This window comes from Dunckerocampus dactyliophorus, chromosome 18 (assembly GCF_027744805.1).
Source record: "Dunckerocampus dactyliophorus isolate RoL2022-P2 chromosome 18, RoL_Ddac_1.1, whole genome shotgun sequence".
Classification (NCBI taxonomy): Eukaryota; Metazoa; Chordata; class Actinopteri; order Syngnathiformes; family Syngnathidae; genus Dunckerocampus; species Dunckerocampus dactyliophorus.
The window spans coordinates 15,730,409-15,746,667 of record NC_072836.1 but is presented as its reverse complement, the minus strand read 5'-3'; the positions used below and the strand labels follow the sequence as shown (position 1 = coordinate 15,746,667).

Genomic DNA, 16,259 nt, shown 5'->3' with positions numbered 1-16,259 from the left:
ATACAAACTGATCAGCACCCATCAGGCTTTGTCGTCTACCAGTAATAAAAAGACACATTCCAAGTAGGAAAACCACAAATTGCGAGATATCCTCCTTTGTTGGCCTTTGTTTACCTTGTTGCATTCCTTGCGTTTGCTGAGTTCATTGGCAGGTAACACTTTATCAGGCTGGTATGAAGGCGCACTCTAGACACAGCTGACACAGCTATCACCTCCTGCTCTATGCTTTGCAGTCCAAACGCAACCCAGATAAGTCTTTGGTAAGTGAGCTGTACTGCATTGAGAAAAGGTGGCACCAGTGGTTGCGTTTCATTGGGTTTTCTGGAAGCACATTTCAATGTATTAAGTGTCTACTTACTGCTCATCAGATGACTTCCTCCCTCTGATGTTGCAGAAGAGCAGCTCACCTCTCCCTGCACCAACGGATTCAGATCATCGTTCCCCCATCTCACCGCAGAAGCCCTCCTCTTCGTCGTCCACGTCCTCCTCCCAGTGGTCTTCTGCTTTGGCGGTGAACCTGGTGCGGCCACTGAGCCGTGAGCTCGGCCAGGGCTCTTCTAAAACGACAGAAGAGCAAGCAGGCCCCAACCTCGTGGCCCCTCACGTCAGGCCCGCCAGCAGCAGTCCCAACCCCTCGCGGCTCACCGGTGGCCTCCCACTTCAAGCACAGGTGGCCCGCAGTGAGCTCAATGTTCGTCTGCCTAGAGGTACGTGAAGGTTTGTGTTTAACGTATACTGTATGAGAGATGCTGTCATGTACACTACTCACAAAACGGAAGGGATATTCCACTTTCAGGATGAACCTATCATGTTCCGTGAGTGTCAATCACCAGAAGTTTTCAACAATCAAAATATTCCAATGATTTCTGAAGCAGGAGACGGCACTTTCTAGTGATATACGGGTCATTACGGCAATCATAGGGACTACACTAAAGCAGCTCCAGGGAGACTAGTCAGAGAATCAAGATTTCTATGGAAAAAAAGTGATTTTATATAATTTTTTAAAAATTTTTAAATGTTTTTTACCCTGAAAATTCACCCAGAAACCAAATATCCCTAACTTCTTGTGTTCTTTGTCTTCCAATACAGTATACCCCCCGGCCACATTATAGGTATATCTACATATAATAAGATCTAATACAAGAACATACAGTAGGTGGCATAGCTGGCCCACTTGTGCATCAAAAAAGGTAAAACATAAAAATCTGTCCCAGTAGGCCTGGGCGATTATATGATCGTGATCGGTGATTGCGATAAATTTTAGGTCTATTACAGTGGTCAGCTGTGAGCAGTGACTCAATGAAACATGGCAGAAACATCTAGGACAACAGCCGATCAGAGTCGACGTTTGTAAGTTCCCTGAAAAGTAAGCAGAATGACGTGGTGCTACGTAGTTTCTTTCATTTTTAGTACAGATGCTTTAAAACTGGCAGGTTGAAAACGACCACGATGTTGAGCTCCGACAATACGAAAACATATTGTGATCATTTTTCATAATATGCTTCCCAGCCCTAGTCCCATTATTGCCACTATAATAAACCAAATTAAATATTTTTGCATTCATACTTTGTTCGGATGAAATGGCGTCTACTTTAAATCTTCCTTGCCCACTTTTTGTGAAAGGCATGAGTGAAGGATAGTTGTGTGCCAACGAAAACAAAAATGTTTGGAATTTAAGCAGCGTTGCGCCTTGACTTTGCTAAATGGTGCAATAGTAAATTACCAGGCAATGTTTGAGACGCACATATGTCATTATGTTCGTATTAATACGAAGAATGCACTGTCCTAGCCTCTCTAACATCCAGTATGTAGTGCCTGATGTCGGAGATAAAGACATCAGATTCTATATTGTCATGTAGCTTGCTGGACCTGTTGGCCAAGTTGGTGGAATGAAAACACTGAAACAACTGTTACAATATCTATGTTGGCCCAACATTGGCGTGTGTGTGTGTGTGCGCGTGCATGCGTGCGTGCGTGCGTGTGTGCATGCGTGCGACTTAGGGCCAGGCAGTGTCAGGTTTTTATAGTACAACTCTCTGTATATGTTGTATATGACAAGTTAAACGGAGGTTGTGGTATGCAGATGAATATAATTTGGCCTTTTTAAAATACTGAATTCATTTCTTTTGTAAAATTGTGCTTGTGTGTGTGTTTGTAATATTAATAGCGTACTATTAAAAGTGCTATAATGCCGGGGTGTCCTAACTTTGTGCAACAGAAGGCCACGAAAATATATGAGAAATCAAAATGAGAAAAAAGTGAGGAAAAGTCGTAATTTTATGAGAATAACGTGATACGAGACAAAATTATTTTGGTAGCATTAAGCTGAAATATTAAAGAAATTGTTTTGTTTTTTTTACTCGTAATATTATGAAAACAAACAAAACAATGAATAAATGTCATTTTTGGAAAATTAAGTGGCAGACAATAAAGTCATTATTACAAGAAAAAAGTTTTTTTTATTATTTTTGGGGGGAAAAAAAACAAAAACAATGTAATTTTACCAGAGCAAAGTCAAAATATTGAGAATAATTTTGTAATATGAGAAAAAATTCAGTCATTTTAGTAGCATAGAGATGAAATATTATAGTTCAAAGGGAAAGGAAAAGTTCATACCATCAATGCGTCCTCTATGCCGCTTATCCTCACTGGTGTCGCGGGTATCGAAGTTCATACTAATAATAAAATGTTTCACCTACATTCATCCCTCGTTTATCACTGTTAATTGGTTCCGGACCCAACTGGGATAAGTGAATTTCCGTGAAGCAGGATTCAATGTTAATAAATGGAATATTTTTGGAGTTAGAGCACAGAAAACACGTGTATGACGTTATAAATATATTTATTTTTACCATTAATAGAGCCCTGTAGACATGAAATAACCCTATAGTCACCACCCTTTACACTTCTTTGTATACACCACATATATAGCTTTAAACATTTGAACTCGTTAGCTTCCAATTTACTGTATTCCAAACTTAAAAAGGTTTTAAAACAAAGTGGGAAGGACAAAGAAGCCAAAAACTTACCACTGTCACACTAAATGGGAGAACTTCTCGCTCAATCATGCAGGACACGCCATGGCTGACTCCATGCAGTGTGTCTCAATATTACTGACGCATAGTGCCATAGTCATCCACAAAACATCATTTATTAATTTTTTAAAATGCTTCTTAGCATATTTACTGAATTGTGTCCCTTGCATGCTTTCATTTTTTAGTATGTTGCCCTCGATGGAAAATGTTTGCACACCCCCATGCTATCCTAAATGGTGTGCGACCAATGTGCCTATTGTTTCTTTTTAATTTTTAGCATAATGTTGCATATTGCTGAGTGGAGAGACGCCATCTACGATTACTTTTCAACCCCCATGTCATGTTCTGTTATGGTTTAATCGAGGGTTACCCCACAGGCGGAGATATGGTGGCAGGAAGGTTGAATAAAGTCTTTTTATTAACAAAAGATCAGCTCACACAGAGCAAAGCAGCACAAAAAAGGCGACGTAGCAAAATAAAGTAGTCTAGGAGGCACAGCTAGGGCTACCATAAACTTACCATGGAAGGTGGAAAGAGGAATGCGGCCGATACCAGGGAACAGGAAAACAGCTAGCAAACAGAATGCATCCAACACACAGGTGACAAGATTCCCAGGAAAAGTACAGCAAAAACACAACATTCATGCATCGAGCACAAGAAAAAACAATGAACCAGCTGTAGCAGAAGCCCCACCTGAACCAAATAACATGATAATTAGAAATCCAAAACCAGCTGCGCTCCCAGCTCCTACTAGCATAAAGTACTACATATGGTGCCAGACAGGAAACAGTAAAAAACAAAATAAACACCCCATTTATTTTCAAAATGTACAAACTTTCAATAGATGGACAATTAAGAATATGTACTGTATTTGATGAGCTGCTCCTACAGACATGTGAAGCTTTCTAACTTTCTAAGGTTTTGAGCGTCGCCCCCTGAAGCACCCATCTTGCGCCGAGGGAACAGAGAGGGACAGCGGCCCTCCGAAGCCCCCCCGCACAAGCACCGTCCCTGCTTTAGTGCCAAAGCCACCCACCTACCCACTAGTCAGGCTGGTGGGAAAGTTCTACACCCTAAAGTGCCGGTGAGTGGGGAAAAAAACTCAGTCGTTCACAGTTTGCATGGAAAGAGAGTCCAGGGTGCTTTGGACATTAGGGGTGGGCGATACAGCAAATGATATCAATCCAAATGGAATGCAGGGCAAGTATTGCCGATACCAATGCTTTTTGTTTGAAATTTTTCAAGATCATTGAAATATTTTGTGATTTTTGCCTTTAACTCATTCAATCCCAACACAAAAATGGGCTGTTTTACATCAAAATAATGTATTTACAAATATAACACCATGAACTACTTACAATTTTCACATTTGGATCTAAACTATGCGTGTGCATGCGTGCGCACGCGTGCTCGCGAATGTGCGTGCGTATACATGCGTCAAAACTTCCTTGCAATGCGTAACCTTCTGCACGCTACGGGCCTCCACGCTCTCTCACTTCCTCCTTCCTGTCATGTGTGACTTTTTTTTTTCCACATTCACATGATCCCTGTACCTGTCCTGCATCAAATGCACTTCCGCCCCCTTGTGGCTGTTTTTATGGCTTAAAATTGCTCTGAAGTGAAATGCATTAGTGGAGAGTTGCGTCATCACCTCTTTTTGCTTCTTGCAAAAAAAAAAAACGTAAAAGACGGACAGATACGTTGTTGGGATTTATAAAAACATACGTCTTTGGTATTGAATGAGTCAGTCAAGCCTACTCCCTAAGTTTGTGTCAGTTTGCGTTATTTCCTAGGTTAAAAAATATCTTCTGTGTAGGTTCTGTGAGGTGGAGTTCCACGGTCCACTTTCGGTGCAGGAGGACTGGATCCGACACCTCCAGCAACACATCCGCAAGATGAACTACAACAACCCTGCTGAACCCAAAGCAGCGTCTGATGAATCTGACGAGGTCCACCACGCCTCTGCCCCACGCTCCGCCCCCAGCACGTCCGCCGTGCCCGCCTCCACAGCTCCGAACAGCCACTCCCGTGCTCCCCCGGCAGAACTTGCTAGAGAAATAGTCAAGCCCACCCCGGCTCCCATTCCCCTTCCTGCCCAGGTGGTGTAAGCTCATCAGGAACCATCATGGTTCCTTTTCATTTTCTTTTTTTTGAGGGCCAATGCTCCTCTTCAACACACAACGAAGGCCGAAAAGCCTTCTGAGCCCCAAGCACCTTTTTGAAGCAACTTTTTAGACTGTTACTAATTCCTGTTACCATGGGAACCAAGCTCTCCTGGTTTAAGGGTGATTACAGCCAATATTTCATAGAGAGATGAGCTATTCTTCTGCCTTGTTTATACTGAATGTCCAGGAGTTGACAAGGACCATTGCTGTACGACACCCCCCCCTTACCTGGGTGGCTTAAGGGTTTAAATGCCACGCTTTTCCGCTTCCTTTCCCCATTTTGTCTCCTCTTGATGGACCGTCGGAACCATTTCTGCCAGCACACGGGGGTGTCCAAACGTTTTCCACCGAGGTCCGCATACAGAAAAATGAAACGATGTGGGGAGGCGGGGCCCAGCAGATTCACACGTCACGCCCCTGCAAAAACAATTACTTATTTATTAATTTTCTGGAAATTTTTGGCAGAAAACACATCTCATTCACTTCTCAGGGCATCGACTCAATCGCAACTGGACTGTCCAGGTTGTCTCAGAAGACGTTTCACCTCTCATCCGAGCAGGCTTCATCAGTTCTGCCGTGTATCTCCACCTCAGCGAGAAAGAGCACTCTTGAGAACAAAAATGTACACATTTTAGACAGAGACGACCGATGGTTTGAAAGAAGCCGTCTCCCTGAACAGAGGGGGCGGCGACACCTTTCCCCCACATACAATGCTGTCCTTTCATCCCTTCCCAAACGATTCATTTAGGCTCTAACAAATAAACAACGCACAGCCACCTTGGTTTCAGGTGGGTCCATAACCATCGTTACATCTGAATGGGGGCCGCACTCCATTGTATCCTAAAGATCGTCATTTCACACCACTAAAGAGCCAAAAAATTTCTGTCCAGACCTGCCTCCGCCTTTAGAGGATAAATAGATTGGATCTTGCACCGAGCTCTCAGTCTAGAGCTGTCCTACCTAATCTGACTGGTTTGTGTCCCACCTGGTCTTTGAGCATGAACTGATGGAAGCCTGCTCGAATGAGAGGCTAAACGTCTTCTAAGACAATCCGAAAAGTCCAGTTGCGATTGATTCAATGACCTGAAAATACAATGACCTGGATGAATGAGAATATTCACAGCCACATCTCATCCACCCTATGTCGGTAATAAATGTGTGATAATACAGGTACCATATACATGTACTACTTTTAGAAAGACAATAATTTTGTTTGTCTTCATGCTCCACTGCTAATGCTTTTTTGTCAAGGGTTGAGATTTCGCACTTTGTTCGGCGGTCCTTGAACGCACCATATTTGTTTGCTCTGCCTTTAAGACGCCAAAGTTTGTTTTGGCTACGGAAGCGCTATCTTTAAGTCCTGTCGTTACTAGAATTACGACAAACAAGCAGTGTGGATTATGTAGACGCAACTTCTGTAGCCAGCCACCCTCTAGCTTTAGCCTGACCACCAGGCTAAAGGCTACACCGCGACTCCGATTCCATCTGTTCATCCATCATCCGAAATGATTATTCATTAGTGGTGAGTACCGATACACTGGAACCCTTGGTTGGCGTCATTAATTTGTTCCAGAAGTGCCGACTCTAACCGGAACGGTCGTTAATCAAATGAAATTTTCCAATTTTTAAAAATAATGTAAATCCAATTAACCCGCTCCAGAAAGCCAAAAATGTTAACACAAAACATGTTTTTTATAGCTTTACAATTATAGCTTTACAAGCAGAAAACAATTCGAAATGTATATCAATACAAATAAATGATGAATGAAATAGACAAATGAACATTTAAGGTGACTTTTACCATCATTGAAGACGTGATTATCGACGGGACGGAAAACAGGAAGGTGGTGGTGGTTGATCTCGCCGCCACATCATGTTTTTGGGAACAGTCATGTCTTCAATGAAGGTAAAAGCCACCTTAAATGTTAATTTATCCATTTCGTTCGTCATGTATATGCATTCAGAATTGTTTTATGCATGTAAAACTATAAAAATGTGTTTTGTGTTAATATTTTCAAAAGTCGACCGCTCGACTTTAACAGAAAAACATGCTAAACGAGGCGGACGCTAACCAAGGTTCCACTGTAAATTTTTTCTGGGCGTTTAAATTACCTGCTGTTTTTCGCCCTTCGCTGGTTGACCCACTGGATCTACTGTATGTGCTAAGCTAACTGAACAAAACATCCTGCCAAAAATGGTTTTGGACACCCCTGATATAAGATTCTGCATGTTGGCAGAACTGGTTTTACGACCGAATGTCCGGACTGACGTATGAGACTTCTAAATGCAGCCACTTTAAACACACTTTAACACTGAGTGTTAAAACAAACTTGGCACTTTTTTTGACATTGACACTGAGCACTTACTAAAATGATTTGATTGGGTGAAATCGGGACAACTCTACCTTGTTTTAAAAAGGAGCAAGAAGTGGAAGCACATTACAAAAAAAAACACACACAAGGGAAATGAACTCTACGTAAAATTGACCCCAAATATAGATTGTGCTTGAATGTAGCATACAGCACCTATTGATACCTTTTTGTTTTTATATGCATTCATTTATACAATCAGAAAAAAGCCCCGTGTTATGAATATACCACTGATGTTTCACTGCTTCTGTGCTAAAGATGCTTTTTAGCCTCCCTGTCCAGATCCGTATTTGTTTTAATTTAACACTAAATTCACTTGTTGCCATCATATTCCTGCCTTTAAAAAGATACATCTGTATCTATAACCCAAATTATTATTTATTTACTTGGCACCTGAATGTGGTAATAAGCTAGATCCGTTCATAAAGGTGACGTAGAACTGTGGATGGTTCGGTACACACGAGTGCTGTATGCCATACCTGTCAACCCTCCAGGATTTCGCCCTCCAATTTAATAGTTTCCTGTATTTTTACTTTTGTGAAAAAATACAAATTCTCTCTGGGTCTGCCGCTGGGCAACACTCGGCGTGACACATGGTGCTGGAAAAATTGGTGGAAAATTCTGTTGGAAAGACCACAGTTCCCCTTATTTCCCACCCCCAACATGTCCTTTATTTTCACATGGAAATGTTGACAGGTATGCTGTACGTGCGGATCGGTTACAACATTAAGGACACCTGCACAGTCTAAGGAGATCAAATAATTGGAAAAGTCATTCTGCCTTTGTAGATCATGCTAATGTTTTCTATGTTTATTATTGTGTTTTTTGTCCCAGTGAGAGCTGTGTCTAATACTTTCTTTTTATATATATATATATATATATATATAACCCAAAATATTACACTCATCTTTCAGCATTGCTGTCTTTTAGGGAGGAAAAACTAGTTTTGATGCTGCTTTTATATTGGAGCTGATTAGAATGCGCAGGTGGTATTTTGTTTTCAAAGAAAAAAAAGAAGTACAACCGCTTGATAGGACGTCTTTGTGACTTCAAACGTGGCCTCCTGATTGTATGCGTTTGTCATAGGGTTAGGCTGTGCCAAAGAGTCACTTTTTACTTCCTTGTCTTGCCTCTGTAAAAGCTGTTTACATTGGACCCCATCGCGGAGGAAGCCCCGCACAGCGTCGGGCATTGGACTGCTTTGGAAATGGCGGCCTCCTAGGACTTAACAGGAGATGATTCATGTTCAAACACGAACATAACCCAAACTTCATTCCAAGACGGGGGGGCTCTGGAGGACTGTCAGCTCACAGTTGTAGCGCGGAAAGTGGGCGGCCATTTTTCCCAGTTGCTTCAGTGTGTTGGTGAAGCAAGAAAGTTAAAGTTCCGGTGTTGCCCCGTGTTCAAACATGACTGTTTGGTCCTCTCCGTGTATGGAATATAGACACATACGATATAACTCCATGTACTTAAGAAGCTAGTAGAGCTATTAGCAGTTCTATTAGCAAGGTAGTTGAAAAAAGAAGTGATCTTAATTCATTTGATTCTGATGTGTTTCTATTGCTCTGTGCATTTTCTGTACTTGCAGTCATGCAAAGTGAATCTTAGAACATGTTTTATTTGTTAGTCTCTCCAGGTGGAAACGGCAATGCTGGTCATGTGGTTGCAAGCTGACTGAATGCTAGGAAAACTTTTTATTTGCGTTTTAAATGTGGAGTCCTGGGATCAGCAACAAAAAAGGTTGACTGGTGTGTGTGCGTGTGTGTGTGTGTGTGACAAAAGAAATGATGGCGTCAATGGAAGAAAAGAGATGTGTGAGAGAGAAAAAATGTACTGTATACAGAGTTTTAGGTGAATCAACAACTCCGGAACAAAACAATAAATGTGACTTCCGTTTCAGACGCGGAATTGTTGCCTTACTTATTGCAGAACACACTCATCTTTGCGCTGCAGGTGTGCGATGCTACTGATGGAAACACGGAGCTCCATCTACTTAAAACGTCCAACAGGTGATCAGCAATGAGCTCTGGCTAGCTCACGGGTTTGAAGGAAAACTGCACTTTTTTGGGAATTTTGCCCATCATCCACAGTCTGTATGTGAAACATGAACGCACGTGTCTTAAAGAAATGTATTAACAGATTCGAACTTCCGAAGCGAATGTTTGCTACACAGCAATCGATACGTCTTTCCAACGGTGGTAACACAGACAACAGCGAGAGCGCAGGGACCGTCTACAAATGTCTACAGCCATAACAATATACGATCATTCAATAATCTCACTTCTTGAAGTGTCGTGCCTCCAAACTCACCTCACATATTAACTGAATTCTGCTGGTTGCACCACAACATATAGTTTTGGGGGAAAGGCACTTTCACATCATTATGGGTATTTTTTTATTGGGTATATCTTTCAATAACTTCACCTGTAGATATTACCTGAATCACCTGATTCTGACTGCAGCCAAGAGAAGAGCTTAAAGATGGAGCTCCAGGCTGTGCCGTGGCATCACTTGGTTGCTGGCTTTGTGGAGAAGTTGCATGGCGTTCTTACGAAAGACCAGACATCACCACGAGAAGTCAAGAAGGATGCCCTCTGCAACATGTCTTCGACTTGTCATTCCCTATGCTCTCCAACAGAGGTCGCCATTCGACAATTCATTTTTAGGTTTGCTTTGAATGTTTATGAGCATCTGGTGTGGCTACAACGTCTGCACTGTTGGTTGGAGGGAATCTTACTGTAATTACAATAATTCCATTTTATGCTGCTCCTACTTGTCAGGACCCATTCATCTGAGGACAAATCTGAACACCCATCCATGCATCCATTCATTAATTTTCTTCCGCTTATCTGAGGTCGGGTCGCGGGGGCAACAGCCTAAGCAGGGAAGCCCAGAATTCCCTCTCCCCAGCTACTTCGTCCAGCTCCTCTCGGCGCATCCTGAGGTGTTCCCAGGCCAGTTGAGAGACCTTGTATTCCACGAGGCCGACTACCAGTTGGACATGCCCTGAACACCTCCCCTGGGAGGCGTCCGGGAGGCATCCTGACCGGATGCCCAAGCCACCTCATCTGGCTCCTCTCAATGCGGAGGAGCAGCGTTTTTACGCCGGGCTTCTCCTGGATGACAGTGCTTCTCAGCTTATCTCTAAGGGAGGGCCCAAGACCCTGAGGTACTTAAAGTCCTCCACTTGGGGCAGGATCTGATCCCCGGCCCAAAGATGGCACTCCAACCGAGTAAGAACCATGGACTCGGACTTGGAGGTGCTGAGTCTCATCCCAGCCGCTTCACACTCAGCTGCGAACCGATCCAGTGGGAGTTGAAGGGCACGGCTCGATGAAGCCAGCAGAACCACATCATCTGCACATTGGCGGTGTGCAGTCGGGTCTTTAGCCCCGCAAATTTGCCTTGCGTCGGGATGTCAGGGGCTCCCCGTTTCCTATGGGGTAAAAACCCTTTCGAAGGTGTAACAAATCAAGTGGCAATGAATGGATTGTGTTCCACTACAGGTTCCGCTGTACTGAGAAAACATGATAACGTGGTGTGCAGTTTCAAATCGCTATTTTGCCATGAATAACTTTTAAGGACAGTGAATTTAGTATTGGTGCAATAGAATTTGAAATAAGCAGGACTTTGTAAAGGTTATTTCCTTTCTTTAGCTTTTCTTCCTGGTTTTTTGGACTATGCTATCAAAGAAGTAGTCGATCGCACAATTAAAAAAAACAAACTAAGAGCAATATTTTTGGTTACAGCGCCGGATATACAGTAGCATCGACAAGGTAGCTTGACGAAGAGCCCAGAATGCTAATATACAAAGCATATATAACAGTTGCCGTGCCCCTTAAGAAAGTTAAACTTGTGTGCGTGACAGAGAGAGAGCAATGCATCTGTTGTGTTTGCTTCTTTTCCCAGTATTTTTCCCATGAGTCATATGCAAGTGTTGTGCAACTCTTGATTATGCTATGTGAGTGTGTGTGTGTCAAGACGAAGCTATTAGACTGGATCTATAAGTACAGCGTCAGGCAAAATGATCTGACACATTTGTAGCTTAAATAAAAGGCAAATAAAGTAAAGAAACAAAAGTACATATAATGACATTTTTTTTTCATATAATGCCATTGTTTTTCGTTTCTTTTTCGGTTGCTGCCATGAATTGGACTGGTTAGCGTCGCGCTTTCATTGTGGAAACGTTTATCGAAACAAATGAATCTGTAACTGCAACACAACGAGCGTTCCGTTTGCACTTCAACCTTGGTAGACATGATCCCGTGCCAGCTCCAAACACTATCTTGTTATGGGTCGAGTGTGGGGACAATAATGGATCCCATTTGACTGATTTAATAATAAACATAATGAAACAGAATGGCATTGTATGTACTTTTCGAAAATAAAAACACTTTCTTGTTTCTTTACTTTATTTGCCTTTAATTTAACCTACAAATGTGTCAGATCCTTTTGCCTGACCTTGTATATTAATTATATCTAGCAACGTGAGTTTTCGTCGATGGCCACTTCCCGCATATGACCACTATTTGTCGCAGCTTTGTTCAGCTCAGAAGTTTATAGAGTTTGAAAACCCCTGTTTTAAAAATACCGATAAAAAAAGGTAAACACGTGGGGTGGGGAAGAAAATCCCGGAACCCTCTTCTAATCTACTGAATCAGATCATCTTTGTCTGTAAAATCAGTTAAAAGACACAAAAATGTCATTAGAAGAGAGGGGACATGGTAATGCGCTGCTCTGCACTTATGAAGAATATCGATCTCTGCTTTTAAGGCATCTTTTTAAAAGGGTTTTTACTCAAGGGCTTGGTGAAGAGACAACAAACCTGCATGGCAGACAGACCTCAGTGACCTTACCTCATACTTCCGCTCCCTTTATCCAACGTCTCAGGATGCCACTGCGAGATCAATTCTTATTGACCGGGCACCTGCCATGAAAGCAATTAGTTTCTTGTCAGTGATGGATGTTGATTACTTCTCAGAGATGCGATGCACAGAGTTGCACGTTTGACTACTCAAACATCTAAAAAGCATGTAAATCCCCGGGGCTTTATTGATTTATTGCACCTAGTAAAATGATTTATTTCTGTCAAAATACCTTGTACTTGAGTTAAGGTAAATAACCGTGCGCCCTAATTGCTTGTCCGTGTTGTTTTGATTGGACATTCAGCCCTCTCACTGACCCATGCGCTGTGGCGGCGCATCCGGTTGAATTCAGTGACTTAAATTTTAAAGTAATCATATTGTAATTACGCACGGGCTCATAATAAAGAGTGGTTATATTTTTTGTTGCAATGGCAACCCTGGATCACAGTAATCCCTTGTTTTTGTAAAGTAGGATTCCTTATTTTCAAATTTTCTTAAGTAGAGCATAGGAAACCTTTTTACGACCTTCTAAATTCATTTTTTAACATTATTAGAGACCTCTAGACATGCGATAAAACACCAGTAGTCACCTTTACACTCGTATTAACCAATATAGTTGACATGAGAGTAAACAAGCCATTTTAGACATAAATAAGACTCATGCTGGTGTGTTGCTAGAAATGTATTCCCTAAGGAAGCTCAATGCAAGGCGGACAGGAAGTGACATTATATACACACATTTATATGCCTCACGCACTTATTAAACACATTTAAAGTATAAAAATCTATAGGTACTCACCACTAATGAATGATAATGTAAGATTGTGGAAGAACAGATGGAATTACAGTCACAGGACACAACTATGGTGGGTTCAAGGACCAGCAAAAAAAAGTGCGAAATCACAACACTTGGCAAAAACATCGTCAGTAAATCATGGAGACATAAACATGTAAAAATTGTGGACTTTGTAACTATGGTACATGTGTGCTGCACATATTTATCAATGATTAACTTACTTAGGATGACTGACGTGTGGGGAAAAACGTATATTTTTGGAGAAAAAAAAATGTTTTTGAACAAAAACGCACAAATTTATGAGGTCGTGGGTACCGAATCCTGAATGTGCGGGATCCGCTGTATTACTAAACTATTTCTAAACTATTTCTATAAATATAGCAATGTTAACAATGTAGCAATATGAACAACATAACAAAAAAAAAAAACAAACATTGTAGAGAACTGAAAAATCATATCAACAATCTAATAAAAAGGGCCAACCCGGACATCTCTCATGTTTTGTTAGCACTAGCATTGTTGCTAACACTAGCATTCCAAGTTCTTCACACTTCACACTTCTTCACAGTTCTTCAAAATGTTATGTTTTAGCGTATTTATTTGATTTATTTCTCCACTGAAACAATGTTAGAAATGTGATGGCCCTGGTTGAACATGTAAAAACCATAAAGGATGTTTGATGGTTTGGTGCTTCCAAGTCCTTCACAGTTGGATGTTTGGTTTGGACTCCAGCAAGAGAAGAAACGCTGCACCGTGCGAACACAAACAGCAAAGAGCTGTCTTTTGAGTTCAAAAGGAAATATCCTGCCGTGTAATCAAGCCAAAATATGGCATTGCTGTACTGTTATGTATCACCTACCTTGTTGGCGAGGCGTGATAGACTGCCATCATGAAAGAAGGCTGATTTGTGCTCTTAAGTAAACGCTCCTTGTGAAACCACTAAATGTGAAATGTCAACACAAACGTCAACACGTTTAAGTCTGTTGGCTTTGGCGCAGCCTGTGAAAACATTCAGAAACGCCTCCGCAAGGTCACGACATAGGCCATAACATTAGGTACATCAGCACACTCTAATATGGTCCAACAGCGGCATCGAAAATGCTCCTTTACTCGGAAGACAGAGGTGGGGCCAAATCAAAAGTTTGGTAGATTCTTAAAAAGAAAGAAAGCGCTGGTGAGACGAGGTGGGCGGATCGGTCCAAATATTGATATTATCAATACCAGTGTGGTGGTGGTATCAGATGGTTAATAAGTGGAGGAACATTCCAGAAGGCTTTTTTTCCCCGCATTCTCACTTATTCGAGATTCACACTATTTATGGGTTTTTTAAATATAAAATGTATAATGAAAATTTTAAATACATTATTTAACTGAATTTAAAACAGAGGTAAATGTATGCTGCACATTGAACTGTATTTTATGTTTTTATACATTTTTGCTGACATATGGTCAATGAAAAACGCCTACTTTTGGAAATTTTGTTTTAAATTCCAAGTTTTGGATAAAAGAAAATTCAAAAACCCATGAATTGTGTGACTCCTGGATTAAAATTTCATTTGATTTCATCCTCGAACGCGCCATACCTGTATGCTGTGAGACACAAAAGTTGTGCGTTTGGCTTCGGAAACGCCTTCTCCTAGCCTCTAGCGCTAGCCTGACGACCAGGCTAAATGCTACACCGTGACTCAGATTCCTTCCATCTTACATTCTCATTAATTAGTGGTAAGTCCCTGTACATTTTATACTTTAAATGCGATTAATAAGAGGGTGAGGCATATTTAGGGCAAGCGAACGATGGCAGTTGAAAAGAGAAGAGGAGGGTTCTGGATGTGATCTCATCAAATAATTCCAACAGTCAGTTTTATTGTGAAATTGGGGGAGAACGTCAGTTTGCACGTGGGTTTTGAGGGGGCGGAGCGAGCCGTGTGTTAATAATAGACGTTTCTATGAGCGTATCAATTTGTAGTTTTCCGCCATTCACTGGTGGCCCCAGAAAGTAACCCCAGTAGTTAATTATGTCTGCCATCGTGCATCACTAGCATAGATAGATGAAGACAATGTTTTGTCGTAAATTTGTCATATTTTTGAACCAGTTCAATCAAATTTGATCATTTCCTATCACTCTCATGGCACACGACTGTTCTGCAGCGCAGTGGCTGGGAATCATTTGGCCCGTGTGTTTAAAAGGAAGGAAAACCCGAGATGCGTGAAGGTGCCTGAAGCCTCATCAGAGCAGCATCTCCTATCAGAACCCAACTGCTCACTTTCAGACCGACACGGCTTCCCGATTGCGCCGATTTCAGCCGTTTTCTCTCCTTACATAACCCGCCGGCACGTTACTCGTTTATAGATGTGCATCGCTCTCATGAATCTCATTTCCTGCATGCTTCCATATGTTTGTTTTAGACCCTCATCTATCCCGCTGTTTACTTTGAAGCTCGGCTCTTTCCTGTCCCTACGGAGCGTTTGTATTGATCTCTCCCTGCTGCATATGCTTTTACCGAGAGTGTCGAGGTAGCAAAATGAGCTGCGCGTCCGCCATATTTGACTGTCTGAGCCAGAACATTATGATAATGCTCATTTGGCATTAAATGTGGTCAATTGTTTGGACGATTGGCTTTACATAACCCGTGCCTAATGGTATTAAAAGGCCAAATACTGAGGAAAATTGCTTCAATTGTTGTGATGTAATAAAACCTGGTTCAGGTCCATTTATGGCGTTTTCTATTCATGCACGACCGTGGCCCTCGAGTGTGTGGAATGATGGATATGCTTATCTACTGTGTATAAGGTTGTGCTTTGACCTCTCCTTCCTGTTGACACCTCCATAATTCCTTCTTGACATGTGTTCTGTTTTCAGTGATGCTCATTTTAACAGGAAGTGAGCAGGACAGGAAGAGTTTGTAAGATGAGGACACTGGACGCCCGCGGTGCCACATGAACGTCCCAACGGAACCTTTTGTTGGCTAAAGTACAAGCGCACTAGCTGAAAATGGATCAAGCGCGTCGGTTCAAGCCTTGAGCACAAA

General features: G+C 41.8%; 1 protein-coding gene across 4 annotated transcripts in view; it reads left to right on the top strand.

Annotated features, from left to right (window-relative positions):
* Window positions 1–9,594, top strand: part of wizb (WIZ zinc finger b) — a 39,000-nt gene extending 29,406 nt beyond the window's left edge. For all 4 annotated transcript variants that reach the window (XM_054758862.1, XM_054758860.1, XM_054758859.1 and 1 more), the window contains 3 exons: window positions 395–707; window positions 3,954–4,119; window positions 4,852–9,594. In XM_054758862.1, the coding sequence (XP_054614837.1) occupies window positions 395–707; window positions 3,954–4,119; window positions 4,852–5,143 (771 nt within the window). In that variant the 3' untranslated portion in view covers window positions 5,144–9,594. The remainder of the gene's footprint in view (window positions 1–394; window positions 708–3,953; window positions 4,120–4,851) is intronic.
* Window positions 9,595–16,259: the final 6,665 nt, after the last annotated feature.